Source organism: Phlebotomus papatasi, chromosome 1, assembly GCF_024763615.1.
Source record: "Phlebotomus papatasi isolate M1 chromosome 1, Ppap_2.1, whole genome shotgun sequence".
In the NCBI taxonomy this organism is placed as follows: Eukaryota; Metazoa; Arthropoda; class Insecta; order Diptera; family Psychodidae; genus Phlebotomus; species Phlebotomus papatasi.
The window spans coordinates 80,902,966-80,922,348 of record NC_077222.1 but is presented as its reverse complement, the minus strand read 5'-3'; the positions used below and the strand labels follow the sequence as shown (position 1 = coordinate 80,922,348).

The following is a 19,383-nucleotide window of genomic DNA, read 5'->3' as shown; positions in this document are numbered from 1 at the left end:
ATAATATTTTTTATCATTTTGGAGGAAAAGTAATTTTGATTTTTATCAAAATGGAACTTAAATGAAAGTCATTAAAAAGTTTTTCATCAATAAATTGGGGCCCTTTTTGTGTTAGTGGTTTTTGGGAAAGAAAATCATTGATGTACTATAAAATCGTGGATTTTGATATCAAAAGAAAAAATCTATTAATACACAATAATTTAATCCAACATTAAGTGGAAAAAGTGAACCATTGACGTCAAGACTGTGTTACAAATACAGCGAAATTGCTGATTATTGGTTGTGTACATTTGATACTCTGCGATAATAAGCTAATTATTTAGTACACTGGGGGACTCTTGGTGTATCACTGAAGAATTACGTGTTTTTTTTTCAGAGGGGCTTTAGGGTAAGTGTGCCAAATTTCGGCATAGTTGCATGCAAGCGCCAAAGTCTCAAATTTGAAATGTAATATCTTTAATAGAAATTGATTTTTTTTCATTCCTTCTACTTTAGGAATGTTGCTTAGAATCTTGTAGACAGTTTATCGTCTTTATTTACTTTAAAATCGTTCTTAATAGATTTTAAAATGAATAAAAATGTAGACATAGTTTTGGTGCCCTATTTCGGCCACCTTCATTCTCATAGTTCATTGCCCTTCGGGAATTCTTCCAATGTCTTTTTCACGTTATCTCGTTTGTCGAACCTACATTTTTTGTTATTCTTTTGCATTGTATAATCTCTAGAGCAGAGGTGGGCAAGAACCGTTTGAAACCGAAAAAACGTCAAATAAAGCTTGTTCGTCAATGGTCAGAACGCTACCTGAGCAAACTTATTTTGACGTTTATTCGGTTTCAACGGTTCTTGCACGCCTCTGCTCTAGAGTATGTAAAAACTAAAAAAAAAACATGGAAATTCGAGGAACAAAAAAGGTGGCCGAAATTGCAAGCTGGCCGGAATTTGACACACTTACCCTAAATGGAGAAATCTCACAAGTGAGACGAGATTATTGACACAGAATATGATTGATTTTCAGTATTGAGAGATGGAGAAAGAAGGTTCAGTGGAGGTGTTTCAAGAGCACAAAGAGATCTTCATGATCACACGACCTCGATGGTTGTTTTTTTTTCTTCCAATCTTTCGTAAATGCTTTTCAAATACTCTTGTTTCTCTTGTCACCTTCTGCAAGCAAAATTCTCAAGCAAATAAGCTCTTTTTTTTACGATTATACCCTCTTGTAATTCCTCAGTACACTTTTTGTCCAGAACCTGAAGATATCGCGAGAATATAAGATGTGTGAGAAAAAAAAAGGCAGAGGGAGATGAAGAAAATTTGCTAAAGATAAGTAAATAAAATATGTACTATTTGGCTATCTTATTGCATAAATATATTTTTCTTTTTCACCTCGTGAAATAAATGTTTTGGGAGTCACAGACACGGAAATTCTCAAGATAATTCTCCAACAACCAAAAAAAGATTGTGTAATTTTGCACATGAATTAAATTTTAAGCACAATTTTCACTCCCATATTTGTACCATTTAAACAATTATTCTCGCATTGTCAATAAAACAGGTATATTTAATGTAAGTTAAGTGTCTCGTTTTATATATATACATAAAAATATAATTTGATTGACGTCAGTGGCTCTCCATTGCGTACACACGACATAATACAAGAAGGTGCCCTCAAGACAAAATGCCAGACCAAATAAATGCGAAGAATGCCTTTGAACTGACAACATATTTCTGTTTCTTTTTTTATAATTATGATGGTATTGTAATTGGACATTGTGAAAAATACAGCATAAGAACTAAACAATACACTTGTTTTTCATTCATCTTTCTGCTCCTGCTACACCCCTCGATATTTGGATTTTGGGATCTTTCTGGGCGCTATAAAACTTTCCACAAGAGTCTCGTGTGATCCTCTTCTCTGATCTCGAGCGATCTTGACAACTGCGACGATAATCAAGTATGATAATTTACGACCAATTGAGGATTTTGGGTGTATTATCTGTGATTCTCTCACAATCACAGCTCATGTTGTGCCGCTGTTCAGTAGATTATCTCCAACAGACCTCATACTCGCATGAATGATAGGGGGAAGTGGGGTACTTTTGAAATGGGTCAGCTTTGAAATTGAACTTCATCAACCGCTTATTTTCCGCCACTTCAGGAAAATGTTGTGGTTCGATCTCAAGGCGCTCCCAGGCAAGATCCTGAATTTTATTCAGCCACCTTGTCCTAGAGGTCTGCCTCGAGGTCGACGCCTCCTGACAATGGCTTGCATAGCTTAAAAGATAAAAAGCCCAATTTCAAGGTTGCCACAATTCAAAGGTGCATCACTTTCCCTTACTTTGATGTGGGGCATCTTTAAAAGTGGGGTACCTTTGAAATTGGGTGTTGTTTTCACGTATTTTTAAATAAAATTGAACCTTATCGTGATATAACTTAGCTGCACAAACAGATTGAGAAGCTAAATTACGTTATGATGGCTTAACTCTTTCGCATCATTAGGGTCATATATGACCCGGGGAAAAAACAATTTTTTTGACTATTTACATTAATTGAAATCTATCGGTTATTTTACTCAAATTTGATCACAAATTGTATTTACAAATGAATCGCTGTTCCCATAAGCTTAAACAAGCTCATCACTTGGCTTAAGAATTTGGCTGGTAGAGGAAGAGAGGGAGAGAAGTGATCGTGAATGGGTTAATTTGTGTGTGCTTGGATAGACAGAAAAGCTCAATGAAGTGAGCGATCGGTGGACGAGCAGCTGAGCCATCGCGATGCCGTGTTTGGGGGGCATACATTAGCATTTAAACACGCACAGCAACGAGGTTGAGACGCGGCCGAATGATCGGTGGCCGCTTCGCAAGCAACAGCAGTAACAGCCAAGAGCAGCAATTCAGTTGAGTGGCTACCGCGATAAAAAGCTAATGTTATTCCGTCTATGGTAACATTATAAATATTTCGGATAAGTGGATTTTCACTGATGTGGTAAAATAGTGTCACTTTCTGTGATGTGCTTTTTGTGAAAGAAAAAAAAATTAAAAACACTCCACATTGTCCATTGAGTGCCTAACAAAGAATGTGTAGTGGAAAAATCCCCTGAGCTTTTGGGTGATCTTTCGTGGCCATCAACTATCATTGCTCTCGACTCTTTCCAGTGACGTCTTACCAATTTACAGACTATTTTTTTTATTGCTCTTACGTCTTCCACATAAATTATTTCCATCTCTCTTGCTCCCTATAATTTGTTCCCGGCGCGTGGTGCAGTGAAAGATCCAAGTGAAGCTATCAGTTATTCTATAATGGGCAAAAAAAGTCACTAAAATAGACTTTGATTGTGAAGAGCAAAGTGATCTTTGAAAAAAAGCTCATTTCAGTGCTTTTTTTTTAAAAATTAATTTGAAGTGAAGAAAAAATTGTGTGAAAGATATGCATCAGGTTGCGTGGCAAAAGCATTGGCGAAAGATCACGAGTGATGCTGTACAATGGAAATGGTGATCAAGTGATCGATCAATGTGGAAAAGCAGCTTCCAGAAAAGGTATTTGTGGATTTTTAAAAGAGGAGAAAATAATTTACTCGAGGCAACTTTTGTCGACAGCTTTCAATCTCATCCACACTTGATCACATTCAAATAAGCCTACAGAGAACTCGTTATTTAATCCTTTTTTGTTGTGATTTGCTCACGTCATCGTTTTGATAATGCTTTTTTTATTCAGTGTACTTGATTTTTCTTTCTGTCCCCACGTCTTATATGTTTTGCTTATTCTACTTCTTTCTAATTTGCTCATATTTCACGATCATCTGAGAGAGAGACAATATAGAAAGGAAAATTTCAAAGTTTTGCCAATGAAGAAATTTATTTTTTTCTTGTATAAATAAATACTTTTAACCATCTCTTTATACATTAAATAGTACCTAACTGTAAGTCGCGTAATATTTGTCTATTTATCTTTTATTTCTATAGTAATAAATAATTTTTGTATCAACTTACGCCATTGACATTGACGAGATCTCCAGTATAGAGTGATCCTCTTAGCAATTGATCCTCTCTATTTCCACGTGAAGAGATCTCTTACACTCATTGAAAAAAAGCTATTCAAGAGTTCTTTTTAATTATGATGTTTTATCAGTCAAAATATTCAGCATAGACAGCTATAAAGTTTGTTTACCGAGAGCCTATGGTTTCTGATTCTCATCAAAAATTTTTTTTTTATTATGCCTGGCAGGCTATTATGGTTCATTTATTGCTCCAACTGAGTATTCTAAATTTGTTTCTTTTCTTAGAAATGATACTGCAAAAAGTTAAACGTGTTTTCTTCTATACCAAATTTAGAATGATTACACGACTAATTCTTTTAACAGAATAATTTTAAAAATCACTTTAAGTGTAAGTGGGGCACCAAACGAATTGTGGTTTATTTTAATATTATTTAGCTGCAAAATTGGTTTATAGAACTAAATTGTATCACACTATAGGGGAGACTGGGGCAAAAAGTCACAAATCGAAATTTTTAAAATTCAATATCTTCCAAGATAAATAAGTAGCGGCTTAAAATTTTTTCCATAGATAGCCTCTATAGACCTTCTTCAATGCCATAAGTTTCTTAGAATTCGAACAAGGAATTTAGAAAATAAAAAATATCGAAATTTTTAGCCCTATTTTTGAAATATTTTCCGTGCAGAAGATATCAATTATGAGCTACTTATATTAAATTTGATGCACTGGTGAATATTTGCCAAATTATCTAAATATTCTTTGAATACGAATCCGCTATCTATTTTAGAATTTTACAAAGATTCTTTTCTCCAGAAATCCTTTTATTAAAAATTGCCACTTGGGGTAAAAAGTAACAAAAGCCGTGGAGCAAAAAGTAACAATAACCGAAACAGTTTCTGATGTCCCAAATAAGCGAATTTTAAGCGAAAATAGCTTAAAATTCGCTTTTCTCGCTCAGATAGAGAAAACGGTGTTTTACAAAGGTGTAGCTGTAGAAGAATAAATTTCCTATGAAAATATGTAATCTAGGTATTTTACTTAAATTTAGGGAATCCCGTAATAAACCGAATCAAAATGTGATAGTTTCTTATGTCTGATACTATTTGCCCAGCATTTTTGAGAATGATCACAAAATTACCTTTTAGAAAACGGCTCGATAAATATATTTCCTTACAAAATAGAAGAAAATGACTTTCACCGAGTTGTAGAGCGGTAAATTTCCTATAAAACTGTGCTAATTAGAAATTTTGGACGTGCTCGGGTAGCTTGTAAAAAAACAAAAATATCCGTTTTGTGACTTTTTGCCCCAGTCTCCCCTAAGGTGTAGTTGCAGTTCCATTTAAAAATAGGACAAAAGTGCCCAATTTTAAAGCTGCCCCAATCCAAAGGTGCCCCACTTTCCTCTACTACGGTCATTAGAATATTTTTCAACCAGTAGGGGCAACCGCGGTACATTTAGCCAGCAAATGAAGCTTTTTCTTCGCCCATAAATTTGTTGAGAAAATGATAATATTTGTCTAATGTTTTTATGTTTCATAAGTAGGGTGAAGTGGGGCTACTTTGAGCTGTGGGGCTACATTGTTATACGATTTTTTCGCATATTACTAATGCAAACTGGACTTAAACATGATGTAATTTGGATAGAGAAAGTAATTGTGGATCTAAATAAAGTAAATTGTAAGAACCAGCTTAATTTATAAATAGGCGAAAAAGTCGTATAACAATCTAGCCCCTCAGCTCAAAGTAGCCCCACTTCCCCCTAGCATTAGGATAGTGGCTTTATGAACCAGTCTAGTTCAAAGTTCTAAAATTCCTAACTTTTGCTAGATACTATAATCTTGGTTACATGTGTCCTGGCCGGGGTATAGTCAATTTTGAGGTATTGCCATCATTTTTGAAGACGATATTTTTAACTGGGCATACCAAATATTATTTCACATGATACACTGAAGCCCCTTGATGTTAAATATGTCACTTAAATCTTAAGGAAATGGCTTTAGCCAAATTTTTTATGCAATTTTTATAATTGAGTCAAATTTGTTGAAACATTCTGAAAAAAATATATTTGACAAATATCAGCTCCAAATGGCAATATTACAAAGAATATCAATACAGTAGACTTTCTCAAATTTGGGCATTTGGAACCGAAATGTCAAACGCATTAGAGAGAAATTCAGGCGACAAACGTGTTTTTATTCATTTGCATTCACGTATTGAGTTTACATCAGAGGTGTGCAAGAAACCGTTGAAACCGAATTAACGTCAAAATAAGTTTGTTATAGTAGCGTTTTGACCATTGACATACATGTTTCATTTGACGTTAATTCGGTTTCAACGGTTTCTTGCACACCTCTGGTTTACATACTCGACCATTTTTAGTGTCAATTTTTTCGTGTTTTCGTACACATTTCACGAGATATCTTCGAAACTACGTAGGTTGCCAATTTGGGGTTTTCGGTTGCCCATTCCATATTAAATTGGCTTTTATTTTGTATTTGTATTTTTTGCTAATTCATTCCACATTGACAGAAAACATCGAATAAACTCCAGAGTTTTTTCGGCACGCTAGAAATATATGGGAAACATAGGAAACGTCATGCCCCTGTATTCATATAGGGTAAGTGTGCCAAATTCCGGCCAGCTTGCAATTTCGGCCACCTTTTTTGTTCCTCGAATTTCCATGAACTTTTAGATTTTACGTACCCTAGAGTATATACAATGCAAAAGAATAACAAATATTGTAGCTTCGACAAACGAGATGACGTGAAAAGGACATTGAAAGAATTCCCTAAGGTCAAAGAACTATGAGAATGAAGGTAGCCGAAATAGGGCGCCAAAGCTATGTCTGTATTTTTATTCATTTTATAATGTATTAAGAATGATTTTAGAGTAAATCAAGACGGTAAACTCTTTACAAGGTTCCAAACAACATTCTTTCAGAAGAAAGAATTAAAAAAAATCAATTTGTATTTAAAATATTACATTTCAAACTTGAGACTTTGACGTTTGCATGCAACTATGCCGAAATTTGGCACACTTACCCTATATATTGTAAATTTCATGAAAATCCCTTAATAATGCAAAATAACATCAAAACTAATGGCCTCTACACACTAGAGAAATTTATGTCCATACTGAAGCAAAATTGAAGCAAAAGCTTGTGTAGGAAAAACTCTTCAATATGGACATAAATTTCTCTAGTGTGTAGAGGCCAGGCCATAAGGCAAATTTGAGCATTTTTGTTTCATTTGATATCAAACTTGAAAAATGACAACAAACGTTTTTCAAATATAACTGCTACCCGAATTAAAAAGTAGTCCGATCTTAAAAGAACCAGCGACAGTCTACCTCTAGTACTTTTTCAACTAACAATTATCCACGTAGGGTCGAAGGAATACCACTTCGATATGGAACTCCTATTGACACTTTTGTAAAAATGATGAAATTTATTTAATGTATCTAGTAAAAATGCAAGTATAATATGATGTTTTTTTCTGTAATCTACCTTTTCTTATATAAAGAGATGTTCAAATTTCATAACCTAAATCGATACTGAAAGTGTCAATAAGTATAGCATGATATATTCTTAAAGTGTCAATAGGTGTTCCTTTGACCCTAATAGTGTAATATCATTGGTAGTTTTAGCCTGCCACGGAAGAGCGACTACATCTGCCCCGACGGCTCTTTCAATATTTATTATCTTATATAAAAAGTAAATAAAATTATTATCTAAGTGAAAAATATCTCTTAATTAACTTTATTAAACCAGAAACATGGTTAAACTATAATATCTGGACTAGCAACTCAGAAGTCCAAGTACTAAGCCAAAAAATATAGCATTCAAATTACAATTTTATACACATTTTATAAAAATGCTACTAAATAATAGGATAACAGGATCAGAATTATAAGAATTTCAGGGAGTATGACGACGTGTTCCTATCCTTCTTTCCTGTAAAAAAAATACTGTGCAAAATGTATATTTTATGGAATACTGCAAAAAACCACATGCTATTTCTACCCCTGGCTAATTGTACCCCGGTCTCCCCTATACTCAAAGCAAATGAACTTTTTTTTATTTAATTTTAAGCTATTGAAAAATGGTATTTCTTTTATTTTAAGTTGTGATTCGAAAAGGAAAATAGAATAATAATTTTATTTTAAGCTTATATTGCAAGAAATGAGAGAAGAAAGCAAAAGTTCGACTTGGGATCTTCGATGATCGACCTCCAAGTCAATTTTCTTTATATAGGAATTTTAATTTTAAATTTGCATTCAATAAACCAATGGGATATGAGAAACAGGAAGATTAATGGGGAAGTAGTGTAAATATTTTTACCATAATAAGGTAAAGTGCTTTAAATTAACCCGGTTCCTTAACTTGGTCGGCGGGGTTATGTGTTCTATTATTTGTAATAATAGAAATCAGTGAAATTTTTATATAAATTGACAATAAAACGTTAAAAAAAATTGATTAAATAATTCCATCGGCCGACTATAGGGCACTGTACCCTAATCTCCTCCTTGATGATGATCATTTTTTTCGGTGAACAAAACATCCTTATACACAGGAATAGTATCTGTATCTATGAATACATAAGGATAAGTCACACGCCTGGGTAGGAATTCTATACCTATTGTAAATGCTTTATCAAGAAATTGCACGATTCACCACGTTGGAAAAAAAGGATGATTATATAATCGAAAAAATGTTAAAAAGTTAAAATAACTCTTTGAAAATTTAGATTAACAAGTAGCTAACTCAGAAAAAAAAACATATTTCGAAAGAGAAAAATATGAAAATTACGTTATTTTTATTAATTAAATTGAGATATTTTTTTTACACTAAATTAAATTGTCAATGCAAAACATTTTCGGTGTTAATTTAAAACAAAATGTATAATTTTTTTTTCAAAATTATAGTGCGAAAAATGAAGCATTTTTTGCTCTAAGTAGGGGAAAGTGGTCTGCCTTTGAATGCGGCAGCCTTTGAATATTGTAATTTTTTCATTTTTCTTTAAAGCATAAATTCTTTTCTATTAACTATTAGATAGCTATTCATAATCCTCACAAGTCATCAAAAAATGCAGACCCTAGCTCTTATTTTCTAGGTGCTAGGGCAATAATTAAAAATAATTACTTGAATATATAAATTTTACATTAAAAGAAAATATTTTAGGTTTTTCCAATTGAGGTAATATGAAGTGTTTTAAATACTCGTCAAGTGATTATGTTACGAACAAAGTTTGTGAAAAAGGTATACAAACTCTTTTGAACCTTTTAGTGGACGATTTACGAGCGTTTTATAAATCCCAAATAGGAATTTACAAACATTTATGAACAATAGTTGAAATAATACGGTAGGGGAAAGCGGGGTACCTTCAGCCAGCAAATGAAGCTTTTTCTTCGCCCATAGATTTGTTGAGAAAATGATAAGATATGTCTAATGTTTTTATGTTTCATAAGTAGCATTAGGATATTGGCTGTATAAAACCGTATAGGGGAAAGTACTCTCCCTTCGAACGTTCATGCCTTCGTATAATGTGAATTTTCTTTTATTTTTCCTGAAAGACTTACACATTTCTATTTAATATTAATTAATTTATAATCAATTATATTGATAATTACGGGATAATTATGTGCAATTCTCTTATAGGAAAAAGGCAAAATTGAAGCAAACATCCTGAAAAAATCTAGGGGAAACTGGGGTACCACCAAACACGGGGTAGTACCAAACACTGCAATTTTTTAATCAGATTTTTAAGACAAGACCTATAGAAATTTATAGGCACTATAGGGATGCTTGTCTACTGAAAAAATGGTTGAGATAGTCCAAGTAGTTAAGAAATAAAAATTAGTGTTTGGTGCTACCCCGTGTTTGGTGGTGCCCCAGTTTCCCCTATTTCACAAATTGCTCATCCAAATGGCAATATTGCTTGAAATAGTACTATTTTATCGAAGAATTATCCATGTATTAATAAAAATTCATTGGTAATTTTAGTCTGCTATGGAAGAGTGGCTACATCTGCCCCGAGGGCTATTTCAGTGTTTATTAATGGTTATCATTTTATATAAAAAAGAAAACCAAATGCTGGGCCAAAAAATGTAACATCAAAATTACAATTTTATACTCATTTTATAAAAATGCTACTAAATTATAGGATAACAGGATCAGACTTGTAAATATTTCTGGGAATATGGAGATGTGTTCCTACTTTACATTAAAAAATATACTTTGCTCACGAAAAAAATCCATTGAGTAATTCTACCCCTGGCTAATGGTATCCCGGTTTCCCCTACCATCCCAAAATTTTTCCTGGCTGAACTTTAGCTCTTTTTTCATTTTCATTCCTTTTTTTACTAAATTTTTCTCTTGGTTATTTACTAAGATTTTTTTATATTTACTAAATTATATTTTTTACATTTTTTTCGTCAGTCACAAATTGTAAAAATGATAATCCTATTTTGGTGATTAAAGAAAAAATTATAACATGTTCCAGAATAGATCACCATTGAGTCATTAATTAAAAAAAATCAATTCAAAAATTTGTTTTTTAAAGTTTTTAAATAAAATTAGTTATTTCAATTATTAGGGGAATGTAGGCATGGTTCGCACAGAGTGAACCTTCAAACGATGCGAATTTTCTCTTTGTTTCCAAAGAGCTGACCTAACATTTCTTATCCCGTTTCATGAGCTTAATAATGATCTAACTTATGGCTAAGAAATGACGAACTAGCTCTTCGCAAACGAAGAGAAAAGTTGCGTTGTTTGAAGGTTCACTCTGTGCGAACTATGCCAACATTCCCCTAACAAATGCGGTTTCTGTTAAATAATTTTTCTCTAAAGAATCAAGGATCACAATATTATGATTTGAGACGATTTTATTTTTCAACAAAGATTGTACGATATAGGAGTAGTCAAAAAGGAGATGATGAATTGGATATATGTGAATGTTGTGAACAATATATTGGAGAAGAAGGAAAAAAGTGGCGCAAAAATTTATTTGTATAACGCGTCTATTCATATGGATTATATGGACAGACATGTTATTGGAGAAAAAGAGTGATTATTTAATTTATTACTTAACACCTACTTCACGATTCTCTACTCTTCACCATGAGCAATCATCACGATCTCTCGCACTGTCTGTACAACTCCAAATTGTAATATGGTTTGCATCGTTTGCATTGCGGTTGTGGGATTGGCAAATAAAATGTATATTAGCAAAGAGAGTCAAGTGACAAATGTACCTCACGATATATGTTTCTATATTAGGTGAGATTCTTAACAATCTCACCTACTATAATCCTAACAAAATTTCATGTCGTCCGATCGACCTCAAACTTGGCCAAAATGTGTTTCGCCACTTCCTGATCACGAATATATATGTGGCTATTTTACGTTCCCGGCCGGCCGGCCGGCTGGCCGGCCGGCCGGCCGGCCGGCCGCTCTTTGGAGCTTAATAGCTCCTAAACTAAAAAAGATATCGACTTGCGGTTTTCGGCAAAGGTTATATATCGGGTGAAAATTGCAACTTGGTGCATTGACCCCCCACCCCCCACCCCTCCTTCCGCCATTTTGAAGACCCCCCTTTTTTTGTTTTCTCAATAGCTCCGCCCCTATGGCATCGAGCGGGCTCAAATTTTAGTATGTTATAGCTGGGCCTTAGAGCTTTCCATCAATACCAAACTTAAGGTCCCTCGACCCCCCTGACCCGAGCTATAAGGGTCCAAAAAAAATTTCTTAAAATGGCCATAACTCCGGTTCTAATTGTCAGAATTTAAAAAGTGAGGGCTTTTTGGAAAGCTCTCGTGAAATGCCACTTCCCCTTCTAACATCGCAAGTTCATAAAACCACCGCTAGGGGCGCTATTATTAAAAAGAAAATTTTTAAATCTTAAAAGTTAAATAACTCAAAAATTCCATTGTGCATCGGGCTGAAATTTTAGTATGTTGTAGCCGTTGATTATACCTATCAAACAAAAAAAACCTTAAGTCGATCAATAACCCCTGACCCGAGCTATAAGGGGTCAAAGTTCGAACATTGACCGGCCTCTATCTCCGGTTCTAACTAACATAGCGACCTAAATTTTACCTTTTTGGTTTCGTCTCAATAAGCACTTTCAGATGGAAGTTCAAAAAGTCACCACAGGTGGCGCTGTGATAGCGTCAAAATTCATCGAAATTCAAAGTCACTTTTCTCAAAAACGGCATTGTGCAAGTTAATGAAATTTTAGTATGTTGTAGTCCAGTCTAGGACGTTTCCAAAATGGTGCGTATGTGCGCTGTGGTTTCAATAGAACCGGAGATATGAGGGGTCAAAGTTCACGAAATTCAAAAAATCATATCTCCGGTTCTATGTGACCGATTTTGATGAATGAGGGCTTAAACGAAAGATCTCACCAAATGCTACAACTTTCTAGAATATTTGAACTTCGTGGGACCAACACCAGGGGCGCCACAGTCGAAAAACCAATTTCAATATCACATAACCTCAATTATCTCGACTGTCGCTAAACCGATTTTGATGATTACTGCGACATAATTGTAGAGGACATTTGTCTCTATATTTCGTCCATACATCATTTTCCACTCAGACTACGCTATCACTCCGATTTTGCCGTTTAAGTGTGAAAAAATTGATTTTTCCAATAATAACGCTTTGAAATCACTCAGATGCCAATTTGACTGCCTCTACTCCACCAAGACACTTAAAATATGGTTTTAAATGGAAAGTCCCACAAAATACAACAATTCTTTGATATAGTTGAAGTTCAACAAATGACTACTTGGGGCATTCTGGATGAAAAAACGAGTTAAGAAACAAAAAACCTCGCTTATCTTGGCTTCTGAGTAATCGATGAGTTCAAGTTCTACGGCAAAATTATAGAGAACAAAATTTCATGGTCTACATTTCACCCATATAACACTTTTCTGTCAGTTCATCCAAATTCTTGATATTTTGGTTTAAATACAAAATTTGTATAATTTCACGAATTTGATTCAAGATAACTGAATGGCGTCTCCCAACTTCAGCTCCAAATCGAATTTGCATGCACTCCGAGTTAGCTCACGTTAAGAATCTCACCTACATAAGCCGGTTAGGATTATCTGTCCCTTTAATGCTTTTTTCTTGCTTTATTCTCACCGTGTACATCGATGGTGAGCTTCCAATGAGTGTAAGGGGAGCCTTGAACGACACTGACTTGTGTGCATTTAGCGAAACATTGACCCACATCCCATGACAGCAAGTGGAAATAATTTTTTTTATGCTATACTTTTTTATTTACTCGGCATTTACTCTATCATAAAATCTTGATAAATTATATTCTGACGCACAAGAAACTATTTTTTTTGTCACAACAACAACAATAACAAAATTACATGCTGAGATAAATCCCGTTTCGATCGTATCTCTGATTGTTACCTGAGAAAGTGATGTATATGTATATTAAATTTAATCAGGTGCAAAATGATTGAATTACCAAAGATCATATTGCATATGCAATCAGTTTCGAGGAAAATTCTTGGGAACTTATGGTGATTTCCAAACATGAGAATTGCACGATAGAGTTAATTTGATGCCTTGTGAAACAAACTTAATTTCTGTTTTGTCTCTTGCAGATTGATCATGATCCTCGTGGAAATATGAGAAGAAGTGGCCAGTCAAAGAATATACATAATCATCCTCAACGATCATTGTCCACTGACACGAATAATCTCCGCGAATTGCTAATTCGAGCAAAAGTGAAGAATCACAGGTGAGCTAGATATTTCCATCCAGGCTTATATAGCCACAATAATGGGTCAAAGTAGTTTAATTTGCAATTCTTATGATGATCGCTTCAATGTGAGTGTGTTGTTGTTTATTGTAAACATAACAAGGGGAAGAGTGTGAAGGCTTTTTTTAAAGCTGTTTTGCCCATTTTTCCTGATACTCTTTTAGCTAGTGAATATACACGTACAAAAAAAAAGAGATTCCATACGGCGACGAAGCCACAACTTGCGTTAATTCCCCACAATCCAAACTCCAAACCTCCCCAAAAATAGCATAATAAAAAATCACCTGGTTTTTTCAATGCGATCTACAAGAAGAGAAGACGTAAAAAATAACGATGAGTGATTTGGAAGGAACAAAGAAGAAATATATTGTGCCGATATCAATCGCAAAGACTTACAGGAACTGTGACGTTAGAATAAAATTGGGGAAAAAAAATTGATCATCATCGCAGCGTGTTATTCATTTATTGATCACGGGTATCACAATATACTGTGAATGATCTTCAAATGGATTTCCCATCAAAATCAATTAGATACCACTATTTTTAGATTTTCATTATCATTTCTTTTATTTAGAGAACTATTTTAGGTGTAATTTTCAGAGATTATCTCACAAGATCTCACTAAATGTAACACGGTACTAAATAGAATTTTAAATACCGGAACGAATGGACACAATTATCTTGAATGGGTTGAATCTTAAAAAAAATGTAATTTTACCTCTAAAAAAATGTGTTTCTTTTAAGAATTCTGAAATTTGTGTAATAAATCTAATAATTAAAAAGGATCAATTTAAATTTCAAAGGGAAATTCATTTTTATAATAATTCCAATCGTATGGCATATTTTGGGGTTTTCTGTACAAGGGTGTATATATTGTGTTCCCTCCAGCACTACGATCCAACGTCGAGTGTCCATCTCCGGGAGTGAATTGCCCATCAGAGAGTCGGATGAGTGTGAGGCTCAGTGGTGTGGCGACGAAATGACCGCCAATGAGCTGTGCAGTGGATTGACGTCAACGAGTATCTGGGCGCAGGGCCCCAGTAGATCTGGGGCGACGGCGGGTGTGGGAGGATCGTCTGTGACACACGGTGATGTGCACATGTGGGCTGAAGCGCGTCAGTGCCGGCAGCCTCGTCGACTGGTGGAGTTCGACAGTGGGGCAGATAAGGCAGTTGGTCGTAGTCACGGGAAGGCAGTGGATGTGCGCGTTAGTTGCCGGAGAACAGTCAGCACTGGTGAAAGTGTGGAGCACCAGAAAGTCAGCAGAACTACAGAGACTGACAGTGAACTAAGTAGTGATACGGCATCCAGTCGTCGTCAGAGAAAGACTGTAGTCTATCGAAGAGATTTTCCCAGTGCTATTGACGAAGAAAATTCTGGTGATCATCCAAAGTATCCATGTGTTGAGCGTCTCATTCAACTCTATACAGCAATGATTCACAAGAGGGAAGAAGAGATGAGTCCAGAAGTACTTTTGCAAAGTGCCAAAAAAACTGAGGCAACCACCAAGGAGATTGATGTTGAGACATGTGAACGTGGTACACTCAATCGGAGTCCTTTCTCCGATGAAGGATGCTCGACACATCAGAGTCCCTATTCCAGTGATGATGATGAAATTAAGGGACGTGGCAAGAGGCGTGATAAAGTTGTGCGATCATCGAGTTCAGATTCTGCACTTGGTCTCGAGGATGATCATGAGCCACCAGTGAGCACGGTGAGACGAATGACATTAACCGTGACGGACATTCCCCTTCGACCGGCATTGTTGCCACTTGCAGAACCTGCATTCCTCAATTGTTGCGAAAATCCCGCCGTCGCTGTGTCTACTGATACTCCGGCTCATAATGTGCCCAGTAAGATGATTCTGGAGGCACAAGTTATTGAAATTCCCACCACTGGAGCTGATGATGCCACCACAGAGGCATCCATCTCTCGACGTGAATCAGCCCAGAGTTTTCTCAGTGATGCTGATGATGGGCACACTGTGCGATATGTTAGGACACCCTCTGTGGTGGTATCAGACTACTCGGACGACATCATGTGTGGCATAACTCTGGAGGAGATTGAGTATTTCCGGCGACAGCAGAGACGACGCAGCAGTGGTGATGGCATGGGTGCCGATGGGGATGGTTTTTCGGATGTGAGTGCCGCCTCATCATGCAGCAATCTCAACTACTGCGGCAGTCACATTAGCACCCTCGATGGATGTGAATACACCTATGGCAGTGGGGGTCTTATGATGCCTGAACGCAAAATCTCTGACTGTTCCACATGCTCCACCGTCAGTGGAGATGAGGAGGATACCTTTCGGGCAACAAAGCGTGATCACAAGAAGGTGAGTGGCAACGATAGTACATAAGTGAATTCCCTAAAAAAGAAAATTATTAAAAAAAAAAAAAGATTAAGAAAAAGGGACGTGAGAAAGAGAGAGTTCAGTATATATTAGAATTTTCCCCATCATCCTGCGTGGGGGATTCTGATTTTTTTTACCCCACGCATCCAGATTGACTGTCTCAATTGATCATGAGTACCACTTTTCATCCGCACCCACGCGATCATGTCGCTTTCCTTGATCGCCTCTGCCACGCAAACACCATCCACGAAGAGATCACAAATTCGCTGCACTCTGACGTCAAGTCCCCATTGTCTCCTCCAGCTCGCGCTAATTTGCAATTGAGACACAACTTGATGCTATTTCCTTATTTGCAGACTCCCATTAATAATGTGAGGTCTCATGATTTTTTTTGTGCTATTCTTTTTTCGCAGGAAGATAAATTGTAAAATCAAAAGATTTATCACCATCAATCTCATTTAAAAAATCTTCATTTTCTCATGAATTTAAAAAAAAAAGATAATCTTTAAAGGAAGATCATAGAATATTTTATACGGCAGCAGTATTTGAGGTGAATTATGACAAAAAATTGTAGTGATTTGGGAAAGGGAAATTTTCTTTTTTGAAATGTAAAGTAAAAGACATGAAATTCAAATAGCAATAATGGTAAACGAAAAAAAAATGTTTTTGCATGAAATCATTCACAAACTTTATGCTAAATCTTTATTCTTTGCTATGTTAATTTAAATAAATCAAATAAATTTGTTTGTACAGTGTGAAGCAGTTGATTTGTTTCATTGAAAAATGTAACATTACGTTTGATAAATTTTGGAAATTAGTGCCCTAGACACACTTACGATTTAAGCCGTGAGACGGCTTACTGTTATTATAATCAAAATAATGATTAAACCGAATTCCCATCAGTTTCAAACTAACTATAAGCCGTTTCTCTGCTTAAGTCGAGAGAAGGTTTAGTTAGAAAGTGATGGAAATGTAGTCTAATTATTATTTTGAATATAATTACGTTAACTCATCTCTCGGTTTAAGCCGTAGGTCTGTCAAAGCCCTTAGATTCCTGTTATTGCATTATAAATAGGAAACAAAGAAACTCCCATTATTTTAAAAATTGTCGTTTCCTATTGCTTAAAATTGTTCTTTGGTAAAATGAAATTGGTCTAATCGAAAAAAGAACTAATTGACTGATACTTCTTATTTTGCTCTTACTTCGTTGCAAATCCAACTGAATATTTTAGTGAATTTTTTTTCAACAAATCAATTGCCTCAATCTGTACGTGAGTATTAAATCGTAAATTTCAGTATGAATTTAGTATGATGTTCAACTTGAGTGGTCACAAAAGGAATATCATACACGATTTTCACATTAGAAAATGTGAAAAATATGCATTATTCCATCATTCATTCAAATAGAAATTCAACTAAATTTGTAATATTTAATTTTTTTTTAGAAATTTATTAAATACGAAATTCAAATGAAAAGAAAGGCAATGTGTAAAGAGCACGAAATTTTTTTTTTATACGATTTATAGAGAATTAAACATGAAAAATTATTAGCGAATCAAACCATGAAAAATGGTGATTTCATAAAATTCCTTCACTTTATAATTAATTATTAATGTCGATTGATGCAAAATGTGTGAGAATTTGCAGTATCATTTGGTGACAACGAGGAATTATTATTGTCAATGTGATTGCCAATGGTACCCGATCACACGGTCATATTCTTTTAGTGTGGTATAACATGAAAGAAGAAGGTTTTAGCATTAAAAAGAAAATGTATAAGAAATAATAATATGTTATTTTATTTACAATATTAAAAAAAGATAAAAAAAAATGTATTTTGCAAAACAGAAATATAAAGAAAAAGATGTTTCTTATGGGCAAAAGTGTGATTTGAGATTATAAAAATAATAAATAATAAAAAATGATTTTTTGAAATAAAATATAATTTTACAAAAAAACAAAACCTGTGGATTTGATTCTGTTTGAAATTTTTCATGTTTTCTCCTCTCCAAAATCCTCTCAGATTTTATTTCCCGGAATATGATGGCTATCTCGGTAGTATTGTGAATGATATATTCCCGCAGGAAGAGAGATGAGTGAGAATATCTTCTATTGTTTTCTGTCCATTAACCCTTCCTCGATGTGTGCAAAATAACTGGTTTATTATATAGTGAATGTGTGTGAGCTGTGTGGTAAAATTGGAATAAGTCTCTCACTCCAACCAAATTATCAAAGAAGTCTTTTGTTAGATGCCGTTTGCGCGGGAGGAGGGCTCTTTTCTATCTTCGCATAAATTTGCCGTGATCGCGATAATCAGTATGTTTCCCATTGAGGCATCCACCTCCTCTTGTGATCACTTTTTATGCTCTCTTCTGGGCCCATCAATTCTGTCGACCAGCAGCCTCCACAGTGAAAATGTGGGATAACGTTTCTGTTCAAGTGCTCCCGCGAGATTGTTAGATGAATTTTGAATAAGGCATTGACGTCATTCGGTCTCGCTTTGCTAAACACACGACAACCAGAAATTAAATGAGGTTCAATTTTCCGCTAAAGTCCATACCATTCGCTTTTCACATGGACATAGTACCATCGCAATTTACCAATATTTTCCACTCAGACTTCTTAATGTTCCCCTTGGTATCATTGGGAAATCCAAAAAAAAATGGCAGAAACAGATGTCTTAAAAATTTTTTATCACAATATCCACAAACACCCTGTTTTGATGCAAATATAAAATGTGACTTTCCCGACTGTGGTGCTTCCTCGCACCATTTACGTAATTAACAATTAGGCATAGGTAAAATAATCATTAAATGTATTTAAATGGGTGTTTTTCTCTCGCGCCACCGCATGTACATTCCACGGTGCAAAGTAAATACAGATATGTGAGTAATATTATTTAGTAATTCGTAGGTAAATAGTAGAAATTTATTGAATATCTCACAATATTTACTCTCTTGTGAAACTGCTTGCAATTGTGAAGTATAAAAACAACGAAATGCTTCAGTATCTGAATAATTCGATTAATATTTTTTTATTGGATATTTTCTTGAGGAAAATATTTCGTCTTTACAGCATATTGCTCAAGTATAGGGGAAGGTGCCTATGTTTCGTATGATGACAAGCTTCGTAATGACTAAACGTAACTGGGCACTGTCCTCTTAGTTTTTAAAATGGGATTTATGCGATGAATCACATTTATTGAGAAATATGGAAAAAATGTAGTCGTTAGGAAGCTTGAAATCGTTTGAAGCAT

The 19,383-nt window shown here is 34.9% G+C and overlaps 1 protein-coding gene across 3 annotated transcripts in view; it reads left to right on the top strand.

Moving 5' to 3' along the window:
• The first annotated feature begins 2,698 nt into the window (after positions 1-2,698).
• The window catches only part of LOC129810316 (uncharacterized), a 50,842-nt gene continuing 34,157 nt past the window's right edge, over positions 2,699-19,383 (top strand). Inside the window, exons 1-4 of one of the 3 annotated variants that reach the window (XM_055860691.1) lie at positions 2,699-3,533; positions 13,617-13,753; positions 14,663-16,109; positions 16,541-18,090. In XM_055860691.1, coding sequence (XP_055716666.1) covers positions 13,641-13,753; positions 14,663-16,109; positions 16,541-16,555 — 1,575 coding nt within the window. In that variant the 5' untranslated portion in view covers positions 2,699-3,533; positions 13,617-13,640 and the 3' untranslated portion in view covers positions 16,556-18,090. Of the gene's footprint in view, positions 3,534-13,616; positions 13,754-14,662; positions 16,110-16,277; positions 18,091-19,383 lie in introns of those variants that run through there. The other 2 variants (XM_055860689.1, XM_055860688.1) reach the window with 2 other exon arrangements.